A 15696-nucleotide genomic window follows, 5' to 3' on the forward strand; every position below is an offset into this window, starting at 1 on the left:
CCAATTTGATTAACCTAATCAGCGTCAAGATTAAGGTCACCCATAATTATTGCTGTATTCTTTATGCATGCTCCAATTATTTGAGTTGTCGTCTTTCCTACAGAGTAGCTACTGTTTTGGGGTCTTTGCACTATTTCTACCGATGTCTTCCTTTTCTTGTTATTTGTTTCCTCCACTCAAATGGACTCTATTTCATTTGAGCCTAGGTCGTCTCTCACAACTGCCCTGACTTAATTTCTTATGAGCAGTGTTACCCTGCCACATTTTCCTTCCCTCCTGCCTTTCTGCAAGGTTAGATATCCCTGAATAATAATTTCCCAGTTTAGGGCAGAGAATTAGTTAAAACCTTAGCTGTCTAAAATTCTAGCATTGCAGAATCGCTTGTTATCTGAGAAGTTATCCTTTTGTTTCCAACGCATAAGTTGCTTATTTTATTTCACGTTTTTCACTTTTTATTATTTTCTTTCTAATACAGTGATCTGAAATGCAAAGGCATTTGTCTGAGGATGGTAATTGATGGCAAATACATTAATGATGAGAGTGGCTTGCAAACTTATCAATCTTACAAACCAGTAAGATACAGCATGAGTAACACACTGCATATACATGTTTTAATTCTGCCCTTTTTTCACACTTGTGTATTTTTGGACTGTCTTTTGTGACTATTTCTCTCCTCTACAAATTCTGTCAGTTGCTAAGTCATCATAGAACTTTTGTCTTATTGCTTTCTTTCTAGATCCAGTTTTTTAAGGAGATATTAATGAGCAAATAATTTAAGTAGCAGTTTTATAATTCTGATTCTTTTGCATGCTGTCTTTGGCTTTCAGTTTATTTGTGACTTACTTTATGTCTTCATATACGATTGTGCGTATAATTTCTTGTCAATATTTTTGATTCAGTTTACATGAAACAAATGTCCATTCAGCAATGGTTGCGTTAACCATTGTACTCAACGCCACATACGGTTTGTGAAATTTTTACTGTAGTGGAAAGAAAGGAGGTTTGTGCCTACGATGTCTAGGTTTAGCAGGCTTCCAAAAGGAAGGAATTTTCATGTGTTTTTGAATAGTAGGTTCTTTTATCAGAGCTTACTTCTGTAGATATTAAGATTCTTGACCTTTTTTGTCATTAATCTGATGTCTCAATGTTTCAGTTTTTCCATGGGAAAGGTTAATTTTGGTGGAAGTTTATTTTTCTTTCTCAGCTGTATACAACAATGATTCCAAATTGGCAAAAAAAACCTAGGACTGAGTTGCCAGAACAACTGGTCATCATTCTTTTGTGATGTACTAGTGATATTGCTGGAGCACTGTTAGTACTTGCTGGTCATTCATGTTTATAGAGGTCAGTAACTCTGCAAGTGACTGGTGTCTGTCAATTGCAGTCTTGTTTTTAAACGTGTAGTTTGTTTTCACTAATCCAGCTAATATAATTTAGTTGACAAGCTTTTTTCGCTCATATTTAAATTTTAACAATTTGTGTATGAACAGACCTGCAGCCAGACAGAGCTGGAAAACTGGATTACTGCAATTCATTCTGCCTGTGCAGCTTCAGTGGCAAGACAATATCGCAGAGAAGATACTGTTAAACTGCTGCAGTCAGAGATTAAGAAGCTTGAACAGAAAATTGACATGGATGAAAAAATGAAGAAAATGGGAGATATGCAGTTGTCTTCAGTTAGTGACCCGAAAAAGCGAAAGACCATACTTGATCAGGTAACAGCTTTCTTTCTGCAATTGCAGTTTTCTCTCCATGTGGAAATATATCAATTGTATATGAAGTACCACAGTTAAGATTGATAACTCAGAAAATTAAAATGCAAGTACTTTTTAGAGTGTCATTCATTCAAGTGCGCTCTGCCTCAAGTTGGATCCTTGTTTCAGTGTCTCTTGAAAGTTCATCCTGAACTGTTTTCCTTGACCGTTTTTGACAGGGGTGGATACCAATTGCTGAGCAGGGAATTATTATTTATTACAGGTTATTCGATCCCAGCTATAGGTAAATAATTATACTAAATTAAGTGAACTTTACAAACTAAAATTGCAAACCCCTGAAAAACTCCCTTTTACACACAGAAAAATGGTAAGCAGGAAAAACACAGGTGGAGGGAAAATACGAAACAGTTTCATTGTCTTTGTTCACAAAATCTGTTGGGTTTGTTCATGATAATCTCAAGATTTCACCTCAATGTTCCATTTTCTGAATGCTTCCACTGGCTTGCATGAAGCACTGGTTGTGTTTCACTTCTGAAAGGTCTCTGATTTATCCAATTCAAAACTAAAATGGCACTGTCTTTGCAGGAGGCACCAGCTAGTTAAAGAAATGCAGTCAAGATGGGAGATCAGGCCTCCCAAAATTGCACAATGTGTGTGAGATGGTGAAAGAGGAGGCAAGAGAGAGATCATGTGGTTGGGAGAAAGGGGAGAGAGAGAGAAAAAAAAATGTACGGATGGGAAGGGGGAGTGTGTGTGTGTGTGTGTGTGTGTGTGTGTGTGTGTGTGTGTGGAATGAGTGAGAGGGTGGGTTGGGATGCGAGTGTGTGTATATACACAAGTGGGAGGGTGGGAGATGGAAACAGAATGTGGGCAGGAGGGATGGTTTGAGAGAATCTTTCCAGTGGAAGGAAGGTGTAAAAAAGAGGGACAACATGTGCTATTCGAGGAAGAGAGGAGGGAAAGAATGCCAATGAGAGAGGGACAAAGTTGGTGGAGAGTAAGAAGGTGAGAGATAAAGAGACAATATATATAGGCAGGAGGGAGAGAGATAAAATTGAGCGTGTGTGGAGGGCATGGTGGCTCATTGGTTAGCACTACAGCATCACAGCATCAAGGACCTGGGTTCGATTCCAGCCTCGGGCCACTATCTGTGTGGAGTTTGCACATTGTCCCCGTGTTTGCGTGATTTTCCTCCTGGTACTCCGGTTTCCTCCCACATTTGAAAAATGTCAAGTAAGGTGAATCAGCCGTGCTAAATTGCCCTGTTCAGAGATGTGTGGGTTAGAGTCATTAGTCAGGGAAAATAGAGGGGAATGGATCTGAGTGAGATACTCTTTGTAGCGTCAGTGTGGACTTATTGGGCCAAATGGCCTGTTTCCACACTGTAGGGATTCTATGATGGTCTGAGAGAGAGGCTGGAAACTGGGTGAACCAGGCAGATGCTCTCCACCCTGTCCTCTCCTCACAGTGAGGACTTGGTACCTGATCTGTCTATTGTTCTGTTTCGAACAAAATAACTAAGAAGCAGTAATATTAGTTTGCTGTGCTGCTTAGTAATTTTCTAATTTTTTAAAATTCTTTCCTTGTTTATTTAAATGATCAATTTATTGCTTTGGTTTTTTTTTATTCGTGTTAGCTATTTTGCCAAACCTTTATAATGTTTGCTATACTGAGAGCAAGGAAAATGTGGCAACTCCATGCAAAAAGGTTGAACAACCTTAAAATACCATCACAAGCATCAGAGGTTGTAAAGTTAAGTATTTTCCACAAAGCTGAGAAACTCAAGATCCATATTCATCCTGTATTTATCCTCACCTCTTCAAAACTGCATCTATCCTGATAGGGTTGTGTGAGAAATTTCCAAATCATTGATTTTAGATTAGATTAGATTAGATTAGATTACAGTGTAGAAACAGGCCCTTCGGCCCAACGAGTCCACACCGACCCGCCGAAGCGAAACCCACCCATACCCCTACATTTACCCTTTACCTAACACTGCGGGCAATTTAGTGTGGCCAATTCACCTGACCCTGCACATCTTTGTGATGTGGGAGGAAACCGGAGCACCCGGAGGAAACCCACGCAGACACGGGGAGAACGTGCAAACTCCACACAGTCAGTCGCCTGAGGCGGGAATTGAACCCGGGTCTCTGGCGCTGTGAGGCAGCAGTGCTAACCACTGTGCCACCGCGCCGCCCACTAATTTGTTTGCTCCCTTAGAGTTTGAGCATGATTCTATTCATCACACTATTTTGACCCATTACATTTCACTCTGAGTGAAATGTTGCCAATAATAATGGGTCCTATGCCCCCTTAGAGTAATTGGTTTTACTGTGGCAGAATCGAGGTGAAGATCTGGAGTCCCCACGGCAAAGCAGCTGTCATGACTTTTGTCAAAATCCAAATTTTCCTGTCTATAGGCTTTTGAGTACAACATGGTAGAGATTCAACACCACTATAGGTTATGAAATAATTATACAACTTTCAGTGCTTACTTTGAGTTCCTGGCTCTTTCGAAGGAGCAGTAGGGAAATGGCAATTTTTTTGTAATGAGAGGGCACTGTTTGTGCTGTTGATTTTTACGTAAAAATGTAAGTAAGTGGTTTGCAAGGTTCATGAAAGGAGTTGTATCTAGAAGTTTGGGCAACTCATTAAAATTTCAGTTTTAGCTATCAATCACAGCTACTCAATTCAGTCACCCATTTGATACTTTGACGAGAATCGTCGGTACTCTGCCTCAATTTAACAAACTCAATGAAATACTAACTAAGCTTAATAGACTAGAAAATGTTGTTGTTCCGAGATTTGAGTCAGAAAGTGAGTAACCTCCATATCTTCGTGGTAAAGTTATTGTGCTTTATGAGGCATGAGTAACCATGATATTTGTGCATACGTCTCCAACCACAAGGTTTCAACTGATAATCAATTAAAGCTGTCATTGTTTGACTGATCTACATCATTAGTTCCATCTACCCGGTTCTCTCCACCCCCCCACCCCCAACTTCCCAGTCTCTTGGGAGAGATGAAAATAAGTCTAATTTGTGAAACAGGATTTTAGAAGTTCCTCTCCAAAGATTCAATTTTACACACTGTACTGTCCAGAAGGACATCACTTCAGGGCTTTCAAAGCAGAATGCTGCAGATGCTGGAAATCTGAAATTCGAACAGAAAATGTCAAAATGCTCAGTCGGTTGAGCATCATCTGTGGTGAGAGCAAAACAATATTCCATGTTTCAGAATCAGAACTGGGACAAGTTAGAGATTAACTAGGATGTGAGTAAAGAGGTGGATGGGTGACGGACAAAGTAAGATCTGTGATTGGGTGGAAGACCGGTGCGATTGAAAGACAGAAGAATTAATCTTAAAGGATGAAAAGGATTGGTAGTAGCACCACAAGAGAAACAAAGGAATAAAATATGTGCCCAAAGCAAGTGTGCTGCTGTCTGAAAACAAAAAAAGAGAAAAATTTAAAATGTGCAAAATAAAGGTAACATAAATAGAGGAATGAAATTGTACACTCAGTGCTAATCCCTTTGTGCTGAACGAAACGTAGATGTGCTGGTTCTCAAGGTTATGTTGAGTTTCACTGAAACAGTGTATTGGAAGAAGGACATAGATGTCAGTGTGGGAGCAAGGTAGATAATTTCAATGACAGGCTATTGGAAGCTCATTGTTGTGCTTGGGAATTGAGCAGAACTGTACTGTGAAGTGGTTGCCCCGTCTACATTTAGTCCCTCTAATATTGGGCAGATCACGTTGAAGAAGAACTGCATGTAAATTGCTGCTTCGCATTGAACATAGGGCAGGTGTTACTCTTCATGTACTTGTGTGCAAAGTGCTCTGGGAATGGAACAGTGTGTTTATGAGTGGACCATCATAGAGAGAAAGTGGTTGTGGGAGATGTATTGGAGGTAACAAATGGCAAAATCTATTTTCTAAGAAGGCTGCCATGGTGAAAAGTGAGGCTAAAGGAAATGCACTTTTCCAGTGTGTGGTGAATGGATGAGAGCGGAAGTGTGAGAAGTGTGGTGGAAACTTCTGAAGGCCCTGTTGAGAAAAAAGAAAATTTTTCAAGTGCTGTTGTAGATGGTTGTGTCATTGGAGCAGATTGACAGAGACAGTAGAACTAGGAAATGGAATGGAGTCCTCCTGTTGCAAAGTGTAGTTGGGTCAATGTGTGAGTCAGTGAGTTTATAATGAACATAGTCTGTTGCCAGAAATGGGGATAGAGAAGTCAGTGAACAAAAAGGAAAGAGTCAGAGATGAAGAATACGGAACTGAGAGAAGAGTGGAAATTGGAAACAAACGCAACTAAGTTTTCCAATTTTCAGCAAGAGCAGGACCTTCCACTAACACTAATCAGTGTCCTGAGGAAAGCATCGAGGAAGAGGACCCAAGTATGACTGTAATAAGAAATGTTCTGTGTACCCCATAAAAAGACAGGCATAGCTAAGACTGGTACACCCACACACAAAAAGACCTGCTGAGTTTCTGTGGCACTCTGTTTTTATTTCAAAATTCTAGTACCTGCAGAAATTTGCTTTTCTTGGAAAGAGAACATTTTATTTAAAGGAAATGAGATCAATTAGAAGAGAAATTGATACTGAGAGAACAATTTCAGCAGGTAGGGATGGGTGGTGGTCAATGAAAACCTCCCATTCAAGGAAGAAATAGAAAGCCTGGAAACTGTTCTGGTGGATGATGGAGGTATCAGGAGATTGGCTGTTCTTGATGAAGAGGATATGGTAACTGAGGTGAAGGAGGGTGTTAGACAAGTCATGACTGCAGGTGATGAGAGACTGGAGAAAGGGAGTATGGTGAAGTCAAGGGAGGAAGAAATCAGTTTAGTGTGATATGAACCAATTAAAACAAAAGGACTACCAGGTCAATTCTGTTTTAGGATTGTGAGGGAAGTGGATTTGGTCTGTTTAGGATTTGCAATCGGAGTTGGGCAACCAGATGAGGTGAGATCTGTGACTGTTCTGAAAGCAATGGCCTGATGTGCTCATGGTCCAGGGAAGATAGGGGGAAATATTTCGAGTTGACTGAAAGGTAGAGGTCAGTTTACTGGCTAACAACACTGTCATCAAACCTGCTGATAACAATATCAGGATTGAGCTGTGAGAACATTGTACAGCCAGTTCAGTAGGAGACAGGTTAAAGTGTTAGAATGAAGCAGAGAAAATTAGTTGGTAAGCTCAATTAAAGTTCTCATCTTCGATCTTTCTTGTCTTACACCCTATAACAGATTTTTCTTTATCCTTATTCAGGCAGTCCTTAGTCAATATTGCTAACTTTTCCAAGGTTTATGTTATACCTTGTGTTAAATTCTATTCAAGTTAAGCAATTTGCTTCCAGCATTTTATAACATTGGATTAGATCCCCTCTGAATTTTAGCTTTAATAAAAACTGATTTAATGATATGATGCTGCCTTGATGAGCTTTAAGTGCCAGAGTAATTCTGACACCACAATATGGGTGTGGTTTGTGTTTTCATATCTTGAGCTTTTTACTGTATTCATTCATGGGATGTGAGTGCCATTGATTGCTCGCTTACCTGTAACTACCACCTTCTTCAACCAGTACAGTACAATTGGTGTGAGTACATTGTTGTTCGGGAGGGAGTTCCTGGATTTTGATCTTGTGACATTGAAGGGATGGGGATGTTTTTCCAAGTCAGGATGATGTGTGACTTGGAGGGGAAACTGCAGATAATGCTGCCTTCAAGGCTATAAATAGAATTGTGGATTGACCGTTCAACTATTTACTGCTGTGCTAGCCGGTGGATGCGTGCATCATTGCAGGACTTGTCTACAGAATTTTTTGTTAATTTCTGTTTTGACAAACTGGTTCATGTATGTATGTACAGAGGGATGACATCAGGTTTTTTTTAGATAGTTCAGTTTCCATTTTCAATCAAATACAAGGGAAACCCACTTTAATATTTTCAGTAAAAGATGATTTCTGCTCCTCAGTAAATACAATCAAGACAAATAAACCTTAATTGACTTCCTTGGCTGAAATTGCAACCTTTTTTTTCAATCCTGGATAATTTTTTCGAATCCATAGTGGCTCAGCTATAATCATGTCTTGTCACTTGCCTTCTGTTCTGATGGAGGCTTTTTGTCTTTGCCTGCTGCTTGCTCTTTGTGCTACTTTTTGGTTGATCTGTCTCTCTTCAGAGCAATCCTATTTTCTGAAGAAGGGTTTATGCCCGAAACTCCTGTTCCCTGGATGCTGCCTGACCTGCTGCGCTGTTCCAGCGACACATTTTCAGCTCTCTTCAGAGCAATCCTATTTTTTAAAAAAACTGTCAGTTGCCTGTGTGTGTATCTTGAAGGACCTGACTAGATGGGTCTTGAATGTATCCTTTTTCAGACATGCTGCACTTCGTTGAAACTATTGAGTTAGATGAAATGCAGAGGTAATTTTACAGTCCTACCGAAAGAGGATCATATGAATCTTGCCAGTAAAATTATCAGCAACAGTTCTCTTCATTACTTATTAGTGGTTTATCCAGTGAAATGGGAATTCATTTGTTACGTGTTGATGGCTGTCAGTAACTGAATAATCTATGTTTCTAGGCTCAACTTCAAAAGAACAATGTTCATCCAAAAGTTTTGATTAACACAGAAGTGCTTGGATTATCTTAATAGTTTGAATTGCACATTCCTGTGCCAGCATTAGATTAATCGTACTTTGAAATATCACTTCAGTTGTATAAATAAAAGCAAGGCTGATTCATTTTAAAAATTGCCTTCCCCAGAAATTAATGTTTCTTTTGATTTGAGTGAAGCTGTTGTAAGATTAGGACTACTTTAGAAATTGTATGTTTATTTTTAAACATTGGTAACATGCATGACTAATGTTAAAATCAGCTAAAAACTAATAAATTATAAACCTCTGAAAGGAAAACTGATTCATAAGGCAATTAATAGCTGTGTGTTTATAAACTTTATATATGCTGAATATGGATAAACATAGAACAGTACAGCACAGAACAGGCCCTTCAGCCCACGATGTTGTGCCGACCATTGATCCTCATATAAAGTAAACCCAATGTATGAACCCTCAAATTTCTGTGACCATATGCATGTCCAGCAGTCTCTTAAATATCCCCAATGACCTCGCTTCCACAACTGCTGCTGGCAACGCATTCCATGCTCTCTCAACTCTCTGCCTAAAGAACCCGCCTCTGACATCCCCTCTATACTTTCCGCCAAACAGCTTAAAACTATGAGCCCTTGTGTTAACAATTTCTGCCCTGAGGAAAAAGTCTCTGGCTATCAACTCTATCTATGCCTCTCATTATCTTATACACCTCAATTAGGTCCCCCCCTTCTTTTTTCCAGTGAAAAAAGTCCGAGCTCAGTCAACCTCTCTTCGTAAGATAAGCCCTCCGTTCCAGGCAGCATGCTGGTAAACCTCCTCTGAACCCTCTCCAAAGCATCAACATCTTTCCTATAATAGGGCGACCAGAACTGGACGCAATATTCCAAGTGTGGTCTAACCAAAGTTTTATAGAGCTGTGACAAGATCTCACAACTCTTAAACTCAATCCCCCTGTTAATGAAAGCCAAAACACCATATGCTTTCTTAACAATCCTGTCCACTTGGGTGGCCATTTTAAGGGATCTATGTACCTGCATACCAAGGTCCTGCTGTTCCTCCACACTGCCAAGAATCCTATCTTTAATCCTGTACTCAACTTTCAAGTTCGACCTTCCAAAATGCATCACTTTGCATTTACCAGGTTGAACTTCATCTGCCACCTCTCAGCCCATCTCTGCATCCTGTCAATGTCACGGTGCAACCTACAACAGTCCTCTATACTGTCAACGACACCTCCGACCTTTGTGTTGTCTGCAAACTTGCTGACCCATCCTTCAATCTCCTCATCCAAGTCATTAATAAAAATTACAAACAGTAGAGGCCCAAGAACAGCGCCCTGTGGAACACCACTCACCACTGTCTTCCAGGCAGAATACTTTCCTTCCACTACCACTCGCTGTCTTCTGTCGACAAGCCAATTCTGTATCCAGACAGCTAAATTTCCCTGTATCCCATTCCTCCTGACCTTCTGAACGAGCCTACCATGGGGAACCTTATCAAATGCCTTGCTGAAGTAAAGGCTGTATTTCTTTTTAACTTAGGTTTTTTGTTGACGGCAGGACATTTTAATGTAGTTACTTCTGAATTTGAATGTGATCAAATCTGAATAAGAAAAGCATCTTCCTCAGTCATGATGAATAAGAATGCTTCATCCATGAGTAGATTGGGTTTATTTTGTTTTACTTTTGTTTATAGTACATTGTGTTTCTGAGGAGATTACCAGCTACTCCCTGTAGATTTCATATACAAATGACACATACAATTCAAATGTTATAGTAATGATGAAGAGTCTATTTTGATTCCCATGTTCAAACAGATCTATTTATGGGAGCAAAATCTAGAACAGTTTCAGATTGATCTTTTTCGACATCGTTGTTATGTGGCAAGTCTTCAAGGTGGAGAATTACCAAATCCGAAAAGACTTCTTGCATTTGCAAGTCGGCCAACCAAACAAGCCATGGGTCGTCTAAGTATTTTTTCAGTGTCTTCATTCCATGCCTTGGTGAGTTTGTTGTACTTAGATTTTACTGTCAAAACATGGGAAGGAGTGTTTTATTAGTCAATGAAGCAATAATAATTAATTGAGAGATAAATTGAAGGCTTATCAGTGACTATGTATATTAAAACCAATAGAATTATCCCATATTTTGATTTTATTTAATGCTTATCAATGTAATTCTACAACCCAATAATGTACAATAATGCAAGTACAACTGTGCTTTTCAAATGATTCAGATCATTAAATTTCAAGGCTAGCTGCAGGTCGCTAGGTTATGACAACCATTTAGTAGTTAAGATTGCCTGAAAAGTCAATTATGTTTAAGCATTTAACTCATTGAAATTTCTGTGGAAAATTAAGCTTTTACAACAGAACCGGAAGTTGTGCACTCTGGTTCAGAATAGGAAGTTACTGAATTTGGCCACCAGGCATTCTGTCAATATCACTAGAAGAGAACTGTTCAGTTGTGATTTATTGGAGTTGTATGAAAATTAGACAAGTAGCAGTGTACATAGATTTTGAGGATTTAAGCATGAGAAGTCTGTACGTTAAGCTCAAAACTTGTAGTTGTAGATGCAATCTTCACAATTCAGAATTGTAATCCTTGCTAAATAACAAAAAAAGGACAATTGTTCACACAGACAGAAAATAGCTCTAAACTGACTTCTAATGTTGATCTTTTTAAAAATACATTGAAAAGCAAGCTTCTGTTCTGAGAAGGTGCTTAGAATAGCCAGCCTCAAATGAGATTAAAAGAAAGCAGAACAACTATGTCTCACCATCCACATTTTCCAATGGCATGATGGTCATTATTCCACATAGATATGACGTGCATATAGGGACGCTATGGAATCCCTACCATAGCACACTCCAAAGGAATTGAATTTTTCTCTTAGCAATTTCCCTACCCCTGAAATTGTCTGAAAAAATCTCTATTTAAATCAGAATTTGATGGGTCCAATGAAATTAAGAAAACAATTATTCAGGAAAAAGTTAGATTAGATTAGATTCCATTAGGTTACCTACAGTGTGGAAACAGGGCCTTTGGCCCAACCAGTCCACACTGACCCTCCGAAGAGTAACCCACCCAGACCCACTTCCCTCTGACTAATGCACCTAACACTGTGGGCAATTTTAGCATGGCCAATTCACCTAACCTGCATATCTTTGGACTGTGGGAGGAAACTGGCGCACCCGGAGGAAACCCATGCAGACATGGGGAGAACGTACAAACTCCACACAGACAGTTGCCTGAGGCTGAAATTGAACCTGGGACCCTTGTGCTGTGAGGCAGCAGTGCTAACCACTGAGCCACTGTGCCACCTACAGGCCATTAAATACTTAGTCTAATTCCAGTAAGTATTCAGCTGATGCATGCTTGCCTCATTCACGCTTCTACTACATCTCCTGAAGACCTCTCATAACCTGAGCCCCTCTTTCTCCTCCAAGACCCAATTTCCCTACTCCCAGTTCCACAAGTGATCCAAGCCCCCTTCCACGACTGCTGACTTTGTGGGACTCTCAGCGCCCCCCCCACCCCAAAAGGCACATATTGTTCCCCCTCTCCACTCCCATCCCCCACTCTCCAAACCTCCCCTGCTACACACCTGAAAACCCTTCTCCTCCACCGTCAGTCCCCAGTTCTCCGACCCGTCACCCACCCCACTCCACTGGATGCAATTTCTCACAGGCACAGTGACTTATTCTAAACGTTATGTCAGTTGCTTGACCCCCTTTGACATCTCTTCTGTTTGACCCCTACCCAGTTGGCACTCTACTGACATGGCACCCATTCATCCTACCCGCCGAGCACCTTACTCCAATCTATTTAGCAAGCTACCTTTTCAGTGCTGTCACCTTATGGTTTGACAGTAGTTGTCAAAGTGGCTTATGGCCTTTGACATGTCAGAATAAAGCTGACTGCAGTGAAAAGGGAGTATGGTTTGTCTTCGTCTTCACTTCTGCACAACAAAAGAACTGTTGGAATGGCTCTACATTTCTGAAGGAAACCTGATCAGAATCTCCTCTCAAATTCAGGGCTCCCTCTTCCATAAAAAAAGAAGGGAAATGGTGGCGATCTGTATGAGGTTGCCACTCTTTGGAAAGTCTGCCTCAAAGTTGTACTTTAACAACAGACATCTACCTTATAAGTTTCATCGTACAATGTCAATGTCCTTGCAAACAGTCATTCCTCTTGCTCTGAATCGGATGCAGACAAACCTGAAGTTGAGATTAAAACGTGTTCCAACTGGAATGTATTTATTATACATTTGTTGTGTGCAAATAAAGTCTGAATTGGCTCAAATTTTCAGGTATCAAAAAATATAGCTTCACCATACTCAGTAAGTGTGTTTCCAAATCCTTTCAGCTGCCACCTGTACCATTCCTATCCCTATGCAAACCTTTGAAATTCACTCCATTTAAGTAACAACACAACTGATCCATTATATTGAAATGCGAAAGTGTGCTCCAACCACTCATGGATAATGTTTATATATGTTGGCAGAGGGGTGTAAAGGGCTGAAAATGTGTTGTTGGAAAAACGCAGCAGGTCAGGCAGCATCCAAGGAGCAGGAGAATCGATGTTTCGGGCATGAGCCCTTGCCCGAAACGTCAATTCTCCTACTCGAATGCTGCCTGACCTGCTGCGCTTTTCCAGCAACACATTTTCAGCTCTGATCCCCAGCATCTGCAGTCCTCACTTTCTCCTAGAGGGGTGTAAAGGCTAGAATATGCCTGCTTTTGTTGTATTTCAAAACCAGTGGGTGAAAAGGAGCATTAACATCTACAGCATAAATGATTGCTGCTTGTGGTCATGTATATAAATAAATAAATACTGACCGTCTGTACATTAAGTATTAGTAATTTAGGAGAGAAGAAAAATTATAAAAATAAAATATTTTTATATCTGAAAATTCTTTTCGTCTATATTTTTATTCTTTGGCTTGAGTATTTTTAATTTAGTCTTTATATTTTAGTGTATTTTAATATGATAAGTATAATTTCTTTGTTATCAGGTTACTATTCATAAGACTGATGCTGTTCAAATTTGATGAGATGATCTTTCTCCACTAGATCATACCATATTTACAGTGCAGAAAGAGGTCATTTGGCCCATTGAATCTGCACCAACCCTCTGAATGGCATCCCACCCAGACCCAGCTCCTGTCATAACCCTGCATTTCCCATGGCAAACCCACATAGTCTGCACATTTGCCATGGTCAGTCCACCTAACTTGCGCATCTTTGGACTGTGGGAAGGAACCAGAGCACGCAGCAGAAACCCACATAGACGCAGAGGCAGTGTGCAAATTCCACAATCACTACAGTCCTTCAAGACTGGAGTTGAACCCGGTTTCCCTGGTGCTGTGAGGCAACAGTGGTAGCCCCTGAGCCATCATGCCAACTTATCCATTGATTGTAATGGAGTGTGATATACTGGTCCTGTCAAAACATTTAATTGAATGCTTTCCTTCATTGAATAATAGACAGAATTTTTTGAATAGGTTTAATAAGGGGCAGTTGTAAAATCTGCCTGAAATAGGTGGCAACGACAACATACATTCTTTATATATTCTCAAATATGTACTTTGGTTTATGCAATGTTCACTCTGTGTTTGGGAACAAAACCTATTGATTGTTTCATGATAAGTTTGCATTTATTACTATCTCAGAATAAGTGTGATTTTGTTAATTTAGGTGGCAGCCCGTACTGAACCTGCTTTGAAGAACCAAACACAGGTGATTTCCAGATCTGTAAGCAAGCGGAAGAACAGATTTTCCTCCCTGTGGGGATTAGATACAAATTCAAGAAAAAAAGCAAAAGAAAGACCGAGCATTAATCAGGTTAGTTACTCTCAGCAGTGCTTTTGTTTCCATTTTATGCAGAAAGAATTTATAAAGATGATCATATTGGTTACGTCCTTTTATAAGCTTTTGTTTTCAAATGGTCACAGAATTTGAAAGTATTGTGAAATGACACAAAACTTGGAAATATTTTGAAGGATGAGGAGAACATTGAAATAATTCAAGAGGAGATGGGCTAATGGAATGATTAAATAGATGGCAGATGAAATTCAAATGCTGTATTTTGGCGAAAAGAACAAGAATAGACCGTACAAATGTACAATTTCAAAGCGAGTTCTGGAACAAGGAATTCTGAGGACACTGATTTATGTTAAACGACAAAAGAACCAAAGCTGACTTAGAGAATTCTTTGCAGAGATTGATTAGGATCTCGAATGCACTGCCTAAGATTGTGGTGAAGGGCAATGCTATTCAAAAGGGATAATTATCACAGGGAAAGAATACAGACTAATGGGGAAATTATGGACGTGTCAAATTAGCCTGAAGTTATTGATTGCAGTCTTGACTCCTGATGGCTGTTAAATATCTCAGTGGAAAATGAAGTGCTCTTCCTCCAACCTCACTCTCTTGGGCTTCACTGGACCACTGCAGCAGGTCTAAATGGAACTGTGAACACAAAAGCAAATTATGTATTGAAATGGTTGGCAACAGAAATGTTCTCCCTCTGTTTGTTTGTTCATAATTGTTACTTAATTGACTTTCCCTATTTTATACTACTTGCACCATAGGAACAATTTTATGGCAAAGTTAAGCTTTTCAAATCTGACAACGTGATAATTTTATCCAAATTCTCCTGCTTGGAAGCTCTTATAATCGAGAAACCACTGCTGCTGAGATGACTGGTTCTCCTCAACAAACTTGATTTCCCATTAGGAGAAACTTATTCCTTTTGATCTAAACTCTGGGATCTTCTGATATGAGACATTGAACTTCTGGTTCAATTAATTGTTTTAATGTGTTTGTTTGTCATACTGTCAAGAATATACATTCCATCCATTCTTGTGACAGTGGTTATCTCAGGCACTTAATTGTAATCACTTGTTTTATTGGAATTCATACATTTGGGTCCAAATGATTTTCAAACCTGTTTAAAAAGAAATTACCTTCACTAAATCAATACACATCCACCTGTCTCCAGTTTTGAAATCTAAATCCCAAGATATATTTATAGACTTTTCATCACACATGCTTGAACTTACCTCTCACCACCACCGTGAAAATCTGTGATGATTTTGCAACACCTCTCGTCCTTGTCCTGGTTCAGTATTCAAAAAATACATTAGATTTGAACTCCAGTCTCAGTCTTGCCCTTTTCCATGTAATTCCTGGTCATGGGATATATCCAAGTGCTTTCAGAACCCTGCTATGCAGTTCCGTTAGATGCTGGCATCCATTCAATGTACTACTGATGTGTGAGATCACAGTTTAAAAAAAAACTTGGGTTCTGGGTATCACTGGCAGAACCAATATATAATCCCACTCTTAATTACACAGAGTAAGTGG

The 15696-nt window shown here is 39.7% G+C and overlaps 1 protein-coding gene across 3 annotated transcripts in view; it reads left to right on the top strand.

The window, feature by feature from the left end:
• Positions 1-15696, top strand: part of tiam1a (TIAM Rac1 associated GEF 1a) — a 333343-nt gene that overhangs the window by 155294 nt on the left and 162353 nt on the right. For all 3 annotated transcript variants that reach the window (XM_043700703.2, XM_043700702.2, XM_043700705.2), the window contains exons 6-8: positions 1491-1715; positions 10144-10329; positions 14026-14172. In XM_043700703.2, coding sequence (XP_043556638.1) covers positions 1491-1715; positions 10144-10329; positions 14026-14172 — 558 coding nt within the window. The remainder of the gene's footprint in view (positions 1-1490; positions 1716-10143; positions 10330-14025; positions 14173-15696) is intronic.

Source organism: Chiloscyllium plagiosum, unplaced genomic scaffold, assembly GCF_037043375.1.
Source record: "Chiloscyllium plagiosum isolate Xiang-an unplaced genomic scaffold, Cpla_swu_hap1 HiC_scaffold_12, whole genome shotgun sequence".
Lineage (NCBI taxonomy): Eukaryota > Metazoa > Chordata > Chondrichthyes > Orectolobiformes > Hemiscylliidae > Chiloscyllium > Chiloscyllium plagiosum.